We start from the raw sequence: 19,662 nt of genomic DNA on the forward strand, positions 1-19,662 counted from the left end.
ATCCTTGGGTGACTTTTTTGGGATGAAGTGGGGTAAAAGGGTAAAAAAAACATGTTTGTTGTGAGAGGAAAGTATTTCTTCAGTCTATCAAGATAGGAAGCAAACTTTTTGCTGAAAATGTAGATTGCCTTGGGAGTTGGGAAGTTCTTTGCCCCTCTTCATGGACATCCAAACGGAAGTCAAAATACTGCTTCATTTGCTCTCAGTAACGTAGCCAATCACCTTTGGCTTTATCAAATTCAGCACTTGATTCCTATTTTTGGGTGAAGAAGAGTTATTTTTTTCCAAATGATGTAGCAGTAGCGTAATATCTCTACAACATAATAATAATAAAAGGCAGAAGGTCTGGAGAAGATTTTGCATCTTTCAAAGGTTTTTGACATTAAAATCTAAGTGTTAGTATTTGGTGCAGCACTAATTGGAAAGAAGAGTCCTGTGTTAATGCCCAAAAGAGTAGCTCACTTTGAATGAATATATATACATACATACATACATACATATATATATATATATCCTTACATGTCAGATGCTACTCTGGAGGAGACCTTCCCCCAGCCCCAAAAGGGGCCTAAAAAGAACCCCCACTCCTTTGCATTCATGCTTGATATTTTGGTCACATATGCCAGGCTACTATTTTCTTGGACTTGTGGTGTGATTTTAGGAAGCTTCTTGTAACAAAAATAAAAATAAATACTAGCTCTTAAACCTCCTGTTGGCACATAGCCATCTTAAAAATTATACCAGGCTTTGTTTACAGTGATTTAAAGATTTTACCACTAGGTAAGCATTTAGTTTCTGCTCTTAAATCAGGAATATCCAACATGATGCACTCTGATGCTGTTGGTATACAGCAATGTTATTTAAAACACAGTTAACCCAGTTAGTTTTGGCAATGGTCAGATATGATGGGTGTTGTAGTCTAGCAACATTTGGAGGTACCATGTTGGCTATCACCGGCTTAAACGGTCATATATGAAGTATAATGAAAGTATGGGGTTTGATGTTATTGACTTGCTTCTAGTATATTTGTGATCTTGAAACTTGCTGTTCCTGTTTGGATGAGAAACAATATTGACACTTCCAATATTGGACTTTGTTACATGTGATATGAGTTTAAATATTTGCACATTCAGATTCCTTAAATTGAAAGAAAAGTTTCCTGCATTTCTCTAAAGAACCTCAGCATCGTGAATAAGTTAAGATCCTAGACTTACTTAGAACAGACTCTCTGTGTGGTCCTACTTTTGATTTTCTAATAAGGCAGAGATTTGTTTAACCTTTTGTAAAAGTGAGAGTGAAAATGTTATCAAGAAATTCCACACTAATACAGAAGTCTTTCTGCTGTGCACCGTGAGGCCTACTGCAGTCTTGTAACCCCTGAAGCAACACTGGATTCACCCTTTGCCATGAGAGGTCGGGTGTCTGATAAGGTAACAGTTGCTCTGCAGGCTTTCCCAGCGCCCTTTGCTGATGATGCCAGGGATCACCACATGCTAAATGGAGCCACTCATTTTATTAGCAGGCTAAAATTCTCTCCTAAGCAGCTCACCACAGGTAACTTTCAAGCAATAAACGATTGATGAAGGAAGGTTGCTTCATCAGTGGAGGTGGGTGTTAGAATATGCACCAGAGCCAAGAAAATGAACAGCAAGGACTCTAATGGCGGTGGCCTGCAATGTGAGTTTCTTGCCTGAAAGCACCATAGACCACACTAGCTGCACGTATAACCCTGTTGCTCTGTTGGAAGGGATGAAAAGAGGATAACAGGAGCAAATTTCCATACTTCCATACCTCATTGGAGAATAGAAGGAGATATTGAGCAGGAATTTGGAAGCATTGTAACAAAGACAAAAGTAGAAAGAGTATCAGAGTAGAAGATGACAACCGGAGTTGCGAAGAAACTGCAAGAAAGACCGGAGCAGGAGAATCAGAAGACAGTTTGAACAATAGAGCTAAGAAATAACTTTCAGTATTAATTCAACAAGAACAGCTCTGAACATCTTGTTGGATAGCTACAGAAAGATATTCTTGGTGGGAAGGAATACTCTTCAGTGCTTCAAGAATAAAGGTGACAGTCATAGCCTGCAGAAAAAGGAAGAGAAGTGTTGTGGTGGTTGAAGACTCCCTACTGAGAGGTACAGAGTGGCTTGTGAATGTACCAGACCTGTTAACTTGTGACATAAGCTGCCTTCCCATTGTGTGAGTTCAGGAAGTGAGGGACAGGTTTGTCAGACTTACCAAAACTGCTGATTATTCCTTCTTGCACACCATGTGAGATCAAACAGTACTGCCTAGCACAACTATGACTATCATATGTATGTATGAAGCTCTGGGGATGAAAGTGAAGGACTTGGAACTTAAGTAGTGGTCGTGCCATTTCTACTTACAAAATGTGGAGGGCTATGAAGAGAGAGAATAATACTTCAAGTTATTAGAGTTGATGGGAGAAGTTCTGTTTCTGGGACTGGTGCAAGCTTCCTTAAGAAGGACTACTGGAAGGAGATGGGCTGCAAATTACTAGGACTGGAAAAAAGTGTCTGGCAAAAGAAAAAATATGAACCTGATCAAGAGCTTTGAACTAAATTCTGTAGCAGTTGGAGATAGGTAAGTTCAAAAGGTAAGCACTGAAGATAGGGATCTGTGTGCTGTAGGAGAACAGGGGGAATTGTGTGGCTGACTAGCAAACTAAAATCTCAGGAGAGAGATTGGAGCAGAATTTGCAAGGCTTTCAGTGACTATACACTAATATGCAGCATATTGAAAATAAATGAGTTTGAACTGCAAATACAGGAAGATAAATACAATATGCTGGGTATAACAGACTTGGTGGGGAAACTCATGTGATTTGAATGTAATAATTGAAGGTTACAAATTGTTCAAAAAAGAATAGGTGCAACAGAAAGAGAGTAGCATTATATGTCAAAGATGGTCATATCTGCAGAGAATTCATGAGAGTCAACATGGTAGCCTTGTGGATGCACCATCTGGGTCAAAATAAATGGAGGAAAAAATAAAATTGTGGTTGGACAGTCAAACAAACGTGGTGATGTAAATTATCCTTTCCTGAAACAATTTACAGGTTTTTCATGGAAGCAGATTTAGTAGTATAAGAGAGTATTTCAACTGATGTCTTCTGACTGATACCATGGAAGATACTAGAACAGAGAAGAAGGGAATCAGTTTGAAAGTCCTTAGTAGAACCCGGCATTTGTCAAGAATAAATCTTGTTAATCTTATCACTCTTTAAAATCAGGTTAATAGATGGTGGGAATGCTGTGGGTGTAATCTATCTTGATTTCAGCAAAGTGACTGACAGAGTACCCCTTGATAATTTTGTTAAATGTGACTTAAATGTGGGCTAGGTAATAGTATTGTCGGAAGGATTCACAGCTGGTTGGAAAACCATACTTAGTGCTCATCAGTGGCTCCTCATCAGAATGGAGGGAGGTTTTCAGGGGGGTTCTTCTGTAGGGCTTTGCCCTACCCACTTTCAACATTTTTCATCAGTCAATGACTTAGATGAAGGGGTAGAAATAATTCTTACAATATCTGTGGATGACACACTTGCTAATTAGGTAAAAAGTATGATTGTGTATATTATTTATACAATCGAATAAAAATGTACAAGGAATTAAAATGTGATATAGGACAATCATTACTGTTTTTCCATCAAGAATGCAGCTTTCTAATCTTTTAAGAAGAAGCTAAACATAGCTTAAAATGTGTGTCATTGCAAAAGTCTATTCTAACTAAATAGGTCAGAAAACTGTATAGATTTCAAGTTACATTCTTCAGTTCTTCTTTAGCAAGTGAATACTCTTCAATTATCACTCCAATTTGCAAGGTGGTTTCTTTATCTTTATAGTCCGGTTATTGAATGACCTTACCACTTACTACATTAAGCATAGGGTTCAACTGAAGTAAAAGTTTACCAATGCTGATACATGGCTGTTTTTAACATACTAAATTAGCATTTCATAAATATAATTTTGGGAATCATTTATTGAAAATGAGTATAAATAATTGGCTTCCACTTAGCTAGAATATTCTATCATAGGCTTTGAGTAGTAACTTTACGATAAATAAATTTTTATTTCTTTTACAAATCACTGTAACCCTGAAGTACAGTGGTGCCTCACAAGACGAAATTAATTCGTTCCGCAAGTTTTTTCTTCTTGCGAGTTTTTCGTCTTGCGAAGCACGGTTTCCCATAGGAATGCATTGAAAATCAATTAATGCGTTCCTAGGGAAACCGCCTTCAGACCAGGTCCGGGGACAGTCTGTCCCTCGACCTCTTCTGAAGGCTGGGGGGGGGGGGACGACAAGGGCTTTTCTTCCCACTGCCAGCCTTCAGAAGGCTGTTCTGAAGGCTGGCGGTGGGAAGAAAAGCCCTTCTTCCCACCTCCCGCCCCGCAAGCTCCGGGGAAGGGAGGGCTTTGCTGCCGACCGCCAGCATTTTAAAAGCCCCTGCTGTCCCGGGGCGATTTAAAAATGCTGGCGGGCGGGAGCGAAGCCTCCGCTGTCCCGGGGCGATCTTAAAACGCTGGCGGGCGGGAGCGAAGCGTTCACTGCCGACCCCCAGCATTTTAAAATCTCCCCGGGACAGCAGAGAAGTCTCCGTTGCCCCGGGCGATCTTAAAATGCTGGCGGGCGGGAGCAAAGCATTCGCTGCCGACCCCCAGCATTTTAAAATCTCCCCGGGACAGCTGAGAAGTCTCCGCTGCCCCGGGCGATCTTAAAATGCTGGTGGGCGGGAGTGAAGCGTTCGCTGCCGACCCCCAGCATTTTAAGATCGCCCGGGGCGGCGGAGAAGTCTCCGCTGTCCCGGGAAGGCAGGCGGGGGGGGGGGAGCAAAGACTTTTGCCCCCCGCCGGCCTTAAGAAGAGGTCCAGGACCTCTTCTGAAGGCCGGCTGTGGGCGAAAGTCTTTGCTCCCGACCGCCAGCAATTTAAAACAGGTCCCCGGAGATTTCCCTGCGAAGCAAGCCCATAGGGAAATTCGTCTTGCGAAGCGCCTCCAAAACAGAAAACCCTTTCGTCTTGCGGGTTTTCCGTCTTGCGAGGCATTCGTCTTGCGGGGTACCACTGTACAGAGTTTGGCTTTCCATATCTCCCTGGTATTTGAATTGGTAGAGGAAAATCAAGTAAACTGAGTTGTACATAGTATACTGTCTAGTAAGGTCAGCCTCTTCCAATATACAGAAGCCACCCATGACAGCAAAGTTTTCAGACAGGCTGTGCTGTCTGAAAGATGACTTTACATAATTACATAAAGATTACTTTATGAGCGAAAAGAAAGCAGGACTGCGGAAGAATTAAATCATGCCCATATCTACTTCCATCAATGTGTAACAGCTTTGGTTATTTATGACTATATGCTTTTCAGATGTTGCATTGGCAGGCAAAACAAACAAACAAAAACTCAAAAAAACTTTTTTTGAGTGAACAGGACCTTTTGCAGGCACAGTATCTCTTTTTAAGTTGGGCTTCTGTTCCTCCTGCACGTGCTCTTGTACAAGCTGTAGCAGTTTATGGCTCAGCAACTTGGTCTTGTGTGTCTGTCTTTCTCTTTGGGTTTCAGCTCTTATCTGAGTTGCAGTTTCTCAGTATTTAGCTTTGCCAAGTTGAAGCCTATATTTCTCAGTTAGTTCAGGTTTGCTTATTTTTAGTTGTTGAGCCTGCATTCTTCCCAATCTTTGGTAGATTTCAACAAGTAGGATGTCCTGTTTACTCACTGTTGATGAGAATTTAGTAATTTTGCTGCGACCAACAGGGTAGCAATGGAGGAATTTCCAGTTAAACACTCCGGCGCAATTAACCTCCTTATATGTGATTATTGAGTTTTCCCTGCCTTGGGTAACTCTCCTGAGAGACCACTCCCTCCACCCCAACTATGGACTTTTGGAACTAAATCAAAGACGGCTCAATAAAATTTTCTACGTCTGCTTTGGTCTTTAAAGCAGTGTGTAGTAATTAGGTATGCCCAAATAGCAAAAATAAAACAATAAAACTGGTTGAACTTTTCTTCTTAAAATATAGGTTGAACCTACCAAAACAGCAAGCATAAAATTCTAGCAAGCTCATGAGCAGAGGTGGAAAAGAAAACCGATAATTGCTCGTTCCCCCCTTACAGTTTGTACGTACCTCCTGAGTGTTTTTTTATTTCATAAAATTTATTTACTGCTTGACTGTAAAAACAAAACAAACCCTCATAGCAGTTTACAAAAAGGGTAAAACAATAAAATAGTTAGTAAAACAATTAAAAGATTTAAAAAATTAGATCCAGCAATAAACTAAAAACACATCAGTAGGGTGTTTTTAACAGCTTTCATTTAACAGAATGGAAGCCTCTGGCCTGTCTATCTATCTAATTAATATATATATTTATTTAGTTATTTATTTAATATGTATACTGGCCTTCATCCGTAGATATCAGGGTGGTTCACAAAAACCAAGATAGGAGGCAAAATTTGCAGGTGCTATTCTAACCCATTTGTTTTGTGTCAAATGTTATACCCATATTGCTAGGAGGTACCGGTAAGTCTGAGAGGATACTGAAAGAGGATAGTGTCTTACGTTTCCGAGCACAATTCAAAGTGTTGGTGCTGACCTTTAAAGCCCTAAACAGCCTCGGTCCAGTATACCTGAAAGAGCATCTCCACCCCCATTGTTCTGCCCGGACACTGAGGTCCAGTGCCGAGGGCCTTCTGGCGGTTCCCTCACTACGAAAAGTGAGGTTACAGGGAACCAGGCAGAGGGCCTTCTCGGTAGTGGCACCCGCCCTGTGGAACACCCTCCCACCAGATGTCAAAGAGAAAAACAACTACCAGACTTTTAGAAGACAGCCCTGTTTAGGGAAGCTTTTAATGTTTGAAGGACTATTGTAGTTTAATATTCTGTTGGAAGCTGCCCAGAATGGCTGGGGAAACCCAGCCACATGGACAGGGTATGTATGTATGTATGTATGTATGTATGTATGTATGAATGAATAAATAAATAAATAAATAAATAAATAAATAATATTATTACTACACCCCTGGTGTGTAGTTATCCACTTGCAATGATCGTTTTTTAAGAAAATGCAGTTGAAGTAGGGTCTGTAATGTTTATTATAGCACCTGTGCTGGGAAGGGGGAGGCACGAAGTGGGTGATTAATAGTTTTCCATCCATGGGGACTATATGGTAGAGTTGTGTGTGTGTAGACTAGTGGAATCACAAAAGCAGCATGAAGGGGGAGTGTTAACCACCCATCCCCAAATCTGCTTGCTTAAGTTACCAGCTTTGGTCCCCCCCCTTGTCTGTAGAAAAACCTGAAACCACTATATGTAGTTTTAGTCTCTCTCTTTTTTTAAAAAAAAGTGTCCTAAAAGGCTGCAGTGGAAGTTACTACTCTTTTAGTGATTGGTCCTGTTTACAACTCTCTCTTTTTCTATTTTCTTAACTGGCAATCATTGTATGTTTACAGTTAAAGTAGTTACATGGAAGCAAATTCAGTGCCCAATGCAAGTCCTGCTTAGATTGGCTCTGCTTAGGAGCTCCCAAGTGTTCTTCCAATTGTTTCTTTGCAACAGGGCTTGCATCTGGCCCTGTTTAAATTCAACGTGGTATACAAAGCCTGCTGCTTTCAAGCGGACTCAGAATCCCCCAACACCTTATGACATAAGGCGATTGACAGAGCCCCCCACCTGCTAAAAGACAAGTGGCCACTTTTTGATCTGGCCTGCCTGTTAAAAAGTGGTTCTCCACCCTTGCTCTTAGGAGAAAGAAAACTGTATAAGCAGCAACCTTTTTGAGTGGCATTCACAATATGAATATGCCCCTCCTTGCATTTGTGTTGGGCTAACTTGGGGTAGGAAGAGGTGAGAGAGAAACTGCAGTTTAGTGTAGATCACTAGGACTGGAGTCCTATGCACACTTGCCTTATGAGTAAAAAAATTATAGGATTCTGCTGTAACTATTGTCACAAGTACATTCCTTCAAAGGAAGTATTTTTTGCAATTCATCATTTATATATATGTGTTGGGAATGCGATCAAATGCTTATCTAATGCAGTCACTGGTAGGTAGAGCTGGAGATATACTGCCTGTGATCCAGAAGGTAGCACATAGGAATCATGGCTAGTAGCTACTAACAGCCTTATCTTCCATGAATTTGTCTAATCCCCCTTTGAGTGCTTCAGGTAATTAATTGTAATGAGTGATCAAATTTAAAACCTGATAATAGCTATGCTGCTAGGTTTTGTAGGACAGTATTATTGAATTCTTCACTTCGATTTTAATACATTATTTCTATTAAATGTAGGAAATAAGGGAACATTTGCATTGTTAACTATTCTCTACATTATGATAACCATTCTCTGTTTCACCGGTGCATTCTTTGTTGTTTCTAATCTAATTGCCTTTTTCTCAATTGCCAGTTCTACCCCCCCCTCCACAAGTAATTGATTTCACCTTCTAGTAGCTATTAATATCTGCTTTTTTTCTCTGTGCTAATTGTGATCACATCCCTTGCTCACAACATAAATCAACCATTTCATGTTGAGTAGCACATTAGGATAGCAGCCTGAATTTTGAATAGTATTTTTAGTATCATTTAAGGATGCTTAAACTTTTGGTGTACTGTTCTATCTAACAGATAACAAAAGGTGGAAGCAATGCATTATGTCTGTTTGGAAAGAAATAGGGTCTTCACAGTGGTTGTCCATGTTGCTTGACTACATAGGATGAATTAACACATTTTTTCTGAAACATCTGAGAGCTAAAGCACTTTGTTTTTAAACCTCAATTAAAATTGAACGTAGATATCACACTCAAAGCCCAGGCAAGTTTCTTAGTTTAATGAGAATTGTCTGCCCTCATAACTCCTTTTTGCATGGTTCCTGACTGGAAAAAGGCCAGGCCACACCAGTAACATATAAAGACCCCATGAGCTACTTTCAAGGATAGGTAATTATCTGTGATTGCACTGTGATGATGCAGATCCCACCATAACTGTGATGGAGCAGGACTACTTACCCCATGGAGCAGTGAAGGTTAATTCAAAGAAAACCAAGACTAGAGCAGTCAGCCATGCAGAAATACAGTGAGGAGGCTCCTTTCTTGCTGAATTATTGCCTTTTGGGCTCACCAGTGCTTTTATTTATTTTTTAAGGTGTACTACCAGTTATCCCTTGGCACATTAGTGTTTCCTACCACATAGTTTAGGATAACCTGAAATGGTTATCAGTTATGGTACAGTTATCTTTGCTTCTCAGTGCTTCAGGCAATTAATTATGTAATGGTTGCAGGAAAAATCCATGGTAAGTTGATTCGCCAAATATTGCAGGGCTTTGTGAGGAAGCACATTAGCAGCTGCATTTTACTTCAGTTAATCTTTTTAAAATGTTGGTTGAAAGAAAAAAAATACTCATTTCACATACTGATTTGGAAACTGTATGCATGCACAAAATGTATTTTTCTTGATGAGTTTATAATAAATAGGGTAGCTTTCAGATATGAAATGAATTATAAAAAAATGTCTTTCAGCCAATGGTAACGACAACAAGAAATTCAAAGGTGAAGATAAAATGGATGGGGCTCCTTCTCGTGTTCTTCATATCAGGAAATTACCAGGGGAAGTGACAGAAACAGAAGTTATTGCTTTAGGCTTACCTTTTGGTAAGGTAACCAACATTCTCATGCTGAAAGGAAAGAACCAGGTACTTTCTAATTTTGTCTTACTATTTTAGTATAGAAAACATCTACCCACCAATCAGTCTAAATATTCTGTCTGCCTTAAGTTGAGGCCGTATCCCAGCAATGGAGCCTACTCTTACTAGCCAGGCTTGGAGAAATATTTCAAGTTAATAAGTGCAGGATTCAGTGTTCATGGACACACACACGCCTTCTACAAGAGTGAGATAAAAGGCCAGATTTTAAGCATCAGTACCCATTGGTTGGACATTTGCTTTTATTCACTTGATCCTATCTTCTGCTGTTGTGTTGCAGCACATAGGTTTGGGTCCTAAGCACAATTCAGTTAAAGGTAACTACATCTAGCTCATGCTGATTTCAGTGGGAGAGAATTATGCACATTGTAATCTCCCCTTGAAATTGATTATGGTGGCAGATTTCAAAATGGTGGACTCAAATGTGTCTCCTCCCCCTGCCCCCAAGTCTCATTTTCCAAGCTGTACACAGGCCCATTCAGGCCTACGAAGAAAGGGCTTGTTTTTGTATGATCATGCCCCACACTACCAGTTTCACCTTTCCCAAGCCGCCTCTTGTTAGAATGGGGGACTACCAATACAGTGGTTTTCTGGCACAGGGAGCTACTTTTCCCACGTTTTGTGGCATCAATAGATGTTTCTGCAGATACAGTAATGAACAGGCCTTAAGTTTAAATTCTCTGCTACTGTCACCACCTTCTGGGCATCAATTTAGAGAGGGACAGCAGCAGTGGCCTGTGCTGTGGCCCAATCATATCCATATTTGATTGAACCCAATCCATATTTAGCTCAATGAAACACATCATGAAGAGCCTAACTGATGCTACACTCCCCGGTGTGAGAGCTGCCTGTTTGCTGAGAATTCTGAACTCAGAGTTCTGATGGAGATACAAGCTAACACTCTTAAGAAGTCTTTTTTTCTGTAACTCATTCATTTTCCCTGCTCCTGCCAACTTTAAAGGAAGGCAATCATTAAGGGGCAGATAAGTAAATACCAGTTCTTCCTTGCCCTGCCTCCATTTTCTTGCACCTAAATAGCAGGAGGGAGAGCAGCACTTCAGATTCTCAACAATCAGAGCCAAGCTGCTCTTTTGCTTAGCATATCAGGTTCTTAAATATGGCTTGATGGTTGCTTTTCTTCCTAATACTGGTTAACGCAGTGTCTCTTCAGTTATCATCCTATACTTCTGTTTTTTGTTTTTTTTTAAAAAAAGTGTGTCTTTCAATGTGTTTTGTGAAAAAAATATGTTTTGGTGTCTGAAAACTAATCTTATCTAAAAATATTTTATTTGAAGAAACCTAATTTGTTCAGACTGTAAATTCTGATAGTGCTTTACCAAATCTGATATAACAAAAATTATAGTTCTGCTTTGATAATAAAGACTTAAGAAGATGAAAACCTTTGAGGAGCTTCTCCTGCCTCCTTAACATGGGATCACATTCACAGCCTAATTCTAAACATTCAGAAATAAGTCCCACTTAGGCTGTAATCCAGCCCTACAAGATTCTGCCTGTGGAGTGACACCAGTGTCACAATGCCAGTGTGGAGCTCCCTGTTCTGCCTGCCAAACATACGGGTGGAAGTGCAGGAAGTGGGAGGGACAGAACCAGCTCAAGACTGCTATACCCAAGCTGGCCCCACTGCCATCCCTTGACACCATCAACCTTGATCTAGCCTTGAGTGCTGGTGTGGTGGCTTTCCTATCCACTCCCACCTTCCACCCTGGCCAGTGTGACCAAGGGGCTGTGGATGTGGCGGTGGCTGTCATGCCTTGCAACCGGGCTTTGGATTGTCATGTTACACTCTTAGAGCTTACTCCTTCTGAAAGGGACTGCTGTTTGTTCAAAGGGCTAAACTTGGAGAATGAGGATGAGACAACTATCCGTCTTGTTTTGCTACTTAATCGAAAATTACATACATGAGTTTGCAGGAAACAATAGACTCTGGGAACTATGAGATGGGATGTATCTTGTTGAGCAAGATTATTGAGGATGTTCTTGAGCAAGAAGCCTGAGGAATGCTTTCTGCTGAATAGTGTTTTTACATAGTTATTAGAGGATGCAATAAAAGAGCACTTAACTCTTTAACCAGCCTGAAGACTCATTTTAGGCGAATAGAATAGTCCTTCATATTCTTTCCCCAAATATACCCAATATTAGTACATGATCCAAAGGAAACATTTGTTTTCTTCACCATAATAGCTTCTGCAAAGGCCGCTAAAAGCTCTCTCATTATTTGTGCAGATTAGCTAAGGAAGGCGATTCTTATCCCTTCCCAACTCACCAAATGATTGAACTGATGGGCAGATTTAAACCTCCCATCCAGCCCAGCACTGTGTCTTCTTTTCTTTTCTTGCAGTCAAAATCAGCATGGTCTTGGGAAGCTCAAAAACTGTTTTGGGGGGCCTGGATCAGGTCCCCAGACCAGGAGTCAGCCCTTCCCTGCTATAAGCCGTTTCTGACAGGCACATTATAAACTTTTGACTTCTTGGTCAGGAGTTCTAACAGCCAAGTCAGGAGATCATGCACGCCGTTAATAACCTGTGGTAAAGGGATATAAATGCAGATCAATTCTCCTACAGTATTGGATGCTGTCTGTTGAAAATAACCTTTGCCCAACTGCCTCCTGTGGTTCGCAGCCACACAGTTTACTGGAGGTTTTTATATGAAGGCTTTTAAATAGTCATCTACCAATTTGAAACCTGTGGAAAAATGAATACTTTCTATTGGGTCGGGGGAAGGTAATTGGCCACCATGTCTTTCAACATATTGCTGGATCCTGCATATTTCTCTCAGAAATTGGAATAGTGGAGCAGTGCTCCCTTTCATTTAGGATCAGGTTTGGCAAACTTCAAATAGCCACAGTGATCTGCTGATAGGTGTAACAAGTCACTTGCTTTTTAAGGTTATGGAGCTTGGAGCGCTGCTGCTTGTTCAGACCTCTATGCTTCTCCCTTCAGCCAGGCTGGTACTGGTCCTCCTGTCATCTGTGTTTTGGAGAGGAGAACCCACATAAAAGTGCTTTTCTTTCTGAAAATTGCTCTTGGGATTCCCCTCTGCCATTTTTTTAAAAAACTGTTTGCCATGTTTTGGTTGTCAACAACCCATGGATAAGAGAGCAAGTCGACAACCTTAACTGTCAGATTGTAAATATCTCCAAGTTTGCTTCAAGTGGGTATGTCTGAAAAAATTGTACATGCTCATTTCCTTAAACAGACATCAGAGCTGTGGCTGCTTTTGCCCTCGAGGGAACCTGTAGCATTTTGTGGACAGTTGGGGCACATTCCGACCTAGTCCTTGCTTAGTTAGATCTGTAGATCTGTAATGTGTAATGGATTCTGAATGATTTTGGCAAGTGTTTTAAATGTCTCATCACTAAAGAGCCTGGCAAATTCAGAAACAGAATATAGTTATGTATGCTGCAAATACTACAAAACCATTTTTAATATTTTTATAGGCTTTTTTGGAATTGGCAACAGAAGAAGCTGCGATCACTATGGTCAATTATTACTCTGCTGTGACGCCTCACCTTCGTAATCAGCCCATTTATATCCAGTATTCAAACCATAAAGAGTTAAAGACCGACAATACACTGAATCAGGTAACATGCCCATTCTCAAGATTATAGTTGTTAATGTTGTATTGATTCCCTGTGTGTGAACACCCCATCATCAGTCCCCCCCCCCATTCTGATTAACGTAGGAGATTTGCATTTGGTATTATTTTATGGTAAAGGCAAATAGTGCAAATGCCTAATAGTGTTAAACAGTTAAACTTCCTAAATATTTTTTCCTCAAGTCATCTTAGACATTAATTTTGGCACAAGAGCTCGAGTTCACCTATAAAAGGAACTTGTTTCCTTCTTATGTGGATAATGTGCAGTCTTATTTCCAGTATGTTTAAATAATCCATTTAAATTTCATAGCACTGGTAACCTCACCTTATTTGATCTACTCTTCCCATAATGCAGTCACTGCAAAATATATTCATATTCACTCCAGGAAATAACTGAGAATATAGTCATTTGATCTTAAAGACGTTAAAACCTATTCTTTCAGATAAAGACTGTATTCTTACTGGAGCAGGGAAACTACTGCTCCTACAGGTGCTAACTTTAAAGATCTTTTTAAGCATTTGATGTTCCCATTTCCTATGAAAGATGTTAAAGCGCTACTGACCTATGCTATGTCAAATGGTAATATCTTCATGTTCGTTTCTTGTGGTTTTTCCCTTGATCATACTAACAGTGCTATAACAAGCAACACTTTTTAGGACTCTTTCTGTTCTAGTCTTCGTTAAGCCTTGCCTAGAGACTGGGCATGTCTCATTTGAAATACAATTGTCCAATCAACTTTTTAGCCAGTTTTCCATAGGTGTTAAAAACTTGCTTGTTACCTGTGGTGGTAATCCTTAGAAAGTGTGTATTTTCTGGGAAGACCTGTTGGCAATAAGCCTTCATGAGCTGTTAGAGTTACAAAATAATTTTACGTAACAGGGGCAGGGCAAACTGTCTTCTTGATGGTTACTGAATTCTGTTCTGATAACATCCGGTTGAATGACACTTTTAAGTGTGGCAGCCAGAGAATGTGCTGCAATTTGAAGAACTTAATTATTCCATAATCGGAGGCCAACACAATTTTTAGAAGTGCTGCATCCTGCCCTGTACTCATTGGACATTGCCTTTATGGACTAGCACTGTGAACTAGTACAGATGTCATTGTTTATCTTAAACTGTTACTGTGTCATCAGCTCTCCTTTCCTTGTACAGTGGACCCTCCAGATACGAAGTAAATTCGTTCTGGGGGTCCATCCGCAACCCGAAAAATCTGTAGGCAGAGGCGCTGCTTCTGCATACGCGTGCGACATGATTGAGCGCTTCTGTGCATGCATGCAGCGTGCAGAGCACTTCTACACATGCACGAAGAAACCCGGAATTTACGTATCCAGAGCGGTACATAACTAGAGGGTCCACTGTACTTTAACAAACTGCACTTTTTAGTATATTTTGGTTCCCTCCTCACATAGGATTCCCATTCATAGCCCTGTAGTCACCATTGTAGTAGCTGATATAACCCAATCATATTGACCTAAAGAAATGTTTGCATATTAGTAGATAGAAGAAGGAACTCCTATTATTGTTACTGTATCGAACTTGACTCTCAGTCATATAGGATGTAAAGAGTGTCCGTGTAATGGGTTTTTAAAGATTGAGAAAGAGCGAATGGCAATGCTAAAGTGAGAGTTCCGGAAGATTCCTTTCAGTCCAAAGCACATTTACTGGGAAGTAAGACTTACCTATTGATATCCAGCTATCTTGCTTTTAATGAAATGTGGCATAATGCCAAGCACAGCTTTTTCAGTATGATTTTATAATATTGCCAGAGGCTGGGGCGGGGGGGATCTCCCATTGACTTCTTAAACATAAATCCATTTTGCTACCACAAAGGTTTTGTGTAAGTATTAGGAAAACAATATTCATAAAATAAAGTTTTTAATACATAAACAAAAAGGTTATGTTCCATTGATTTCAGTAGTAACAAGACACCATTTTATTTACATTCTGCCCACTAGATCATAAAACATGTATATTTTATTGTTGGTGTTCTTATTGTTAAACCACTTTGGGGTGTTTTATGGGAAGTAAAATATAAAATAAGAGTGCATTCCTTTCTGGCATATTTTATTTAAAATTATTTATGCTGGTGTGCGTAAATATGCACGTGTGTTGTTTAAGCTGTGACAAATAATAATAATGAGAATATATACATTTTTATAGCATCTCTATAATGATACATTCAAGCAAAATGAATCTATGCTTTATTTAAGAAAAAAACCAGTATTGACAAAAGTATGGACAATTTTAAAAATGGTGACTGCATTCTGATTATCATATTTCAGCTTAAGAAGAAAAAAACTGAGATATGAACAAGCCTTTTGGCATTTTCATGCAGCCCCTTCATGCGATTGAGCAAACCAGGAAGTCTTTCATTAACTGTAGTGTCCCTTTTCGGCCAAACCATTAAACTTTGGTTAACAGCAGCAGAACCAGCTAGATAATGAAGGTAAGAGTGGGTGGAGTGTTGGGATAGGTCTTGGTAAACCAGGAGTCAAATCCCCACTCAGTCATATGAAATCCACTGGGTGACCTTAGACAACTGACACACATTCTCTCTCTCAACCTAACCTACTTCACAGGGTTATAAAATGGAGAGAGAAGAGAAGCACATGTGCCACATTGGGTTTCTTAGTGGAAAAGTGGGATATAATTGTAATAATAAATTTTAGAATAAATGGTTTGAAGTTGGACTTCAATCCTGGTTTTGCTGATGTTAACCATAGTTTCCTGATTTGTCTGAAAAGGGAAACTCTAGTTAATGTAAGACTTCCTGGTTTGTCTGCTCCTGCTGTGAAGGGCTGTATGCATGGGCAGAAGTTTCATTAAGATCTTAACTTACTAATTTTGCCATTAACTACTTTTAGATTCATTATTTAAGAAAGTACTTCACACACATTTCTGATTTTGTGTGTGTGCATACTCCCTGTTTGAGTGAGTGAGCACTTAGAACCAGCATAGTTACCAGATGCAGAATGGATAGTTCTCTGGATTTTCTGGGCTATATTCAAGATTCTGTATTCATTAGGTCTAGGGCTCTTAGGAGTTTTAGGGCTGCACTACAATAGAATCCAGTGCAACAGTTGCACTAGTGGAAACTTGAGCAGTCTATTTCTCCAAAATTTACCAGCAGTATGCTTATGCATTCTCTTGCACAACTATGTTCCAATGACACAAAACATTTTGCTCAAGGAACAAGTACACTGCTAAATGACTAACTTAGTGCTACATTGGATACAACTCTTGGATAAACATTTGTCAAACCTTGCTTCAGAGGACTATAACCCCCCCCCAAAGTCAACATCTGAGTGACTTTAAAAGTGACCCCTAAATCAATATCAACCACTCAAGGCCCCATTACCTTGAGACACTGACTTCCCCGCAGCTGCATAGGTCTAAGATACCCTCAACGTATTTAGAGGGGAGATACCTGGAACTCCACATGGAACTCAGGTGCATTTATGGATGCAGTCAGGTTGAGGATGCTGTACATTACCATCTGCTTTGCCCCTTATATTCAATGTCAAGAGATTTTTAAAAATCACCTGTTCTTGAGTGTCTCTCAGTCCGATCACCACAGGAGGTGACAGTTGAGCTCCTAGTTCAGGGGTCGGCAGAGATTTTGTGGCTTTGGCCAGTTCACGGTCCCGCAGACACTGCGGTGGACCGGAGTGTGCACACACGCATGCACAAACACTATTTCCGGCACTCCTTCCGGCGCGGAGGAGGCATGCACAGCTTCCCATTGGCTGCAGGAGCTTCCTGCAGCCAACGGGAAGCCGGCCAGCATCGCGGAAGACAGTCCCCGCTCTGCTCCACACCGGTTTAGCGCGGCACATGGGAGCTGACCAAGTGGGCGGCAGGGGTCCTCAAGCAGATGGCGGGGGTCCATGGGCCACTTGTGGCCCATGAGCCTTAGGTTGACAACCCCTGTCCTAGTTGATAAATATCTCCAGATTACATATCTGGTACCAAGTTCGCTCTGGTAGCTAAGAAGCTCCATTCTATATACGTTAATGCTTCCTAATTTTAAAACCTCATGCTGTAAATCTTTATGTTTTACCTTTTATAGGTCATGTTATGTGACTTCAGCATTGTTCTTAGCCTCTGCTGTACATTGTAAAGGTCTTTGGATATATACAATAAATTGATTGACTTTAAAAGTGTACGTTCACTCCACTGTGTCAGTGGGAGTTCTGTCACTGTGTTGAGTATAAAGTTGATACGCAGAAACGGTAAAAGTTGCATAAATGTGAAATGAATTTATATGTACATTTATTGGGTTGGTAGATAACAGTGTACTTTTCACTGAGACCTTAGATACAGTGTTCAGGCTGCCTTCAGTTGGCAAACTGCCAAGAAACAGCTAGCAAAGTACAGTTTTAAAGAGGTGATTGTGTGTGTCCCGTGAGCTTTTTGTCAGTCGATGTGTAAGACCATTGCTCTTATGTCAGATATTGGAATCAGAAAGGTCAGGCTCTGATAGGTTCTTAGTGGACTTTCCAAATTCATTGGTTTAAAAATCAGTGAGCTGTTGAATTACCAGAGAGTAGCTTTTGCTTGGTTAAATGGTTTTGGTTGAAGAGAATTAACGTGCAGACACACCACTTTCAGATTGTGTTCAGAGTTTGGAGAAGCAGCAGCTGGAGCAGGGCTGAGAGGCAAAAGGTCCTGGTGACATCAGGGAGAAAGAATTCAGGACACCAGGGCTGAAACCACAGAAGGCTGAAGCTGAAGAAGTGACTAGAGGGAAGACTTAAGGTTAAATCCTCTGCAAAGCCCATGTGTTAACTGGAAGGGATAAAGCCTATTGACTTAGAATAGGGAAGAAAACTAGTACATAGTACTTTGAAATAACGGTAACATTTTAAAGTAATTATCAAACAAAATGTTTCACACCTAACTTGCAAAAATCATATAATCTGAAATTATAAACAGATTGTTATAAATATTGACTTTCAGTGTTAAAACTTCTGGTCTGTTCATCACATAGCCTAAACCCAGTTGTTCTGGGCTAACAGGTGAATGTTTAAAACTAAAGGGGAGTTTAAAGAAATAAAAATGTATGCCCATAAAAACGTATGCCTTCAATATATAAGCTGCAAATGGCAAGGATCTTTACCTTGTGCAGATAAAGGCAGGATCGTACACTTAGAGATAATATATAAAAAGTAACAAGGCATCACAGTGGATTACACCTGCATGACTCAGTACATGGATTATGCTGTCCATCCAGTCATCATTAGGCTGACTGGACACATATTTGATGCATATGTAGATTTTCATTGCTATCCAGGGTCATTTATTGTTGCATAGGACTAGGTTTGCATGACTAGAGCTGAACTGGGAATAGAACTTTTAATCACCTTTAATAAGCATTGTCAAAATACTTTGGGATGCCTCATGGGAGGTGATTCATAAAAGAATAAAACAATAATACCTAATATTTATTATTTATTTATTTATTTATTTATTTATACATACAAACTAATTACACACTGATTAACTACAATAGCCTCTTAAGTGGTTTCTGAGGATCCAATAAAAAAAGGAAAAAATCCATTAAAATTATAAAATCGGTTAAAATGCCTTCTGAAATAATAATAATATAATAGACTTCAGTAGGCACCACAGAGGTGTTCCAGGAGGAAACCATGGTCTGTGGGATCAAAAGCCCTGAGAGATTGAGAAGCAACTCCCCCATTCACTCTTGGTAATATTATTATTACCAATAATATTATTATTGGTAATAATATTAAATATTATTACTTCATCCATTACGGCAAACAAGGCTGATTCAGTCCCACAACTGCACCGGATCCCAGATGGAAACAAATCCAACTATTCTTGTCCCTCAGGAATTCCTTTAAGTGCTTGGCCTCCAGCCTCTCCACTGCCTTACCTGAGAAAGAGATATTTGCAATCAGGTAATAGTTGTAAACCATAGGATCCAAGGTGGGTTTCTTCAGGAGTGGGTGTGCCACTGCCTGTTTAAGGGTGGCAGGTGCCACTCCATCACATAAAAATGCAATTCACCATGCCCTGCTCCCATTCAGTCAGCCCCTCTTGACTGGATTTCACTAACCAGGGTGATAGAATTTGTAATCCATCAACATTTTTGAACTCAAAGCTGACGAACACTTGGTTAAGCTGACCTTTATTTTTGACTGACTCCAGTTAAGTTTTATAGTACAAAGAATTGTCAAGTTAACCTAAAACACTAACTGCAAAAGGGGGGAGGGATCCTTTTTGTTAAAACCGAGAGATACATTATCCAGAAGCGTTCTCCTGTGAGAAAGTAGATTATTCAGAATACAGAAGCTTGGATTCCTTTGCACTCTTA

The 19,662-nt window shown here is 40.1% G+C and overlaps 1 protein-coding gene across 5 annotated transcripts in view; it reads left to right on the forward strand.

The window, feature by feature from the left end:
* PTBP2 (polypyrimidine tract binding protein 2) overlaps positions 1–19,662 on the forward strand; it is a 50,713-nt gene that overhangs the window by 15,534 nt on the left and 15,517 nt on the right. For all 5 annotated transcript variants that reach the window (XM_082227928.1, XM_082227924.1, XM_082227925.1 and 2 more), the window contains 2 exons: positions 9,525–9,697; positions 13,164–13,307. In XM_082227928.1, the coding sequence (XP_082084054.1) occupies positions 9,566–9,697; positions 13,164–13,307 (276 nt within the window). In that variant the 5' untranslated portion in view covers positions 9,525–9,565. The remainder of the gene's footprint in view (positions 1–9,524; positions 9,698–13,163; positions 13,308–19,662) is intronic.

Source organism: Podarcis vaucheri (genome assembly GCF_965113315.1).
Source record: "Podarcis vaucheri genome assembly, chromosome: 6".
Taxonomy (NCBI): Eukaryota; Metazoa; Chordata; class Lepidosauria; order Squamata; family Lacertidae; genus Podarcis; species Podarcis vaucheri.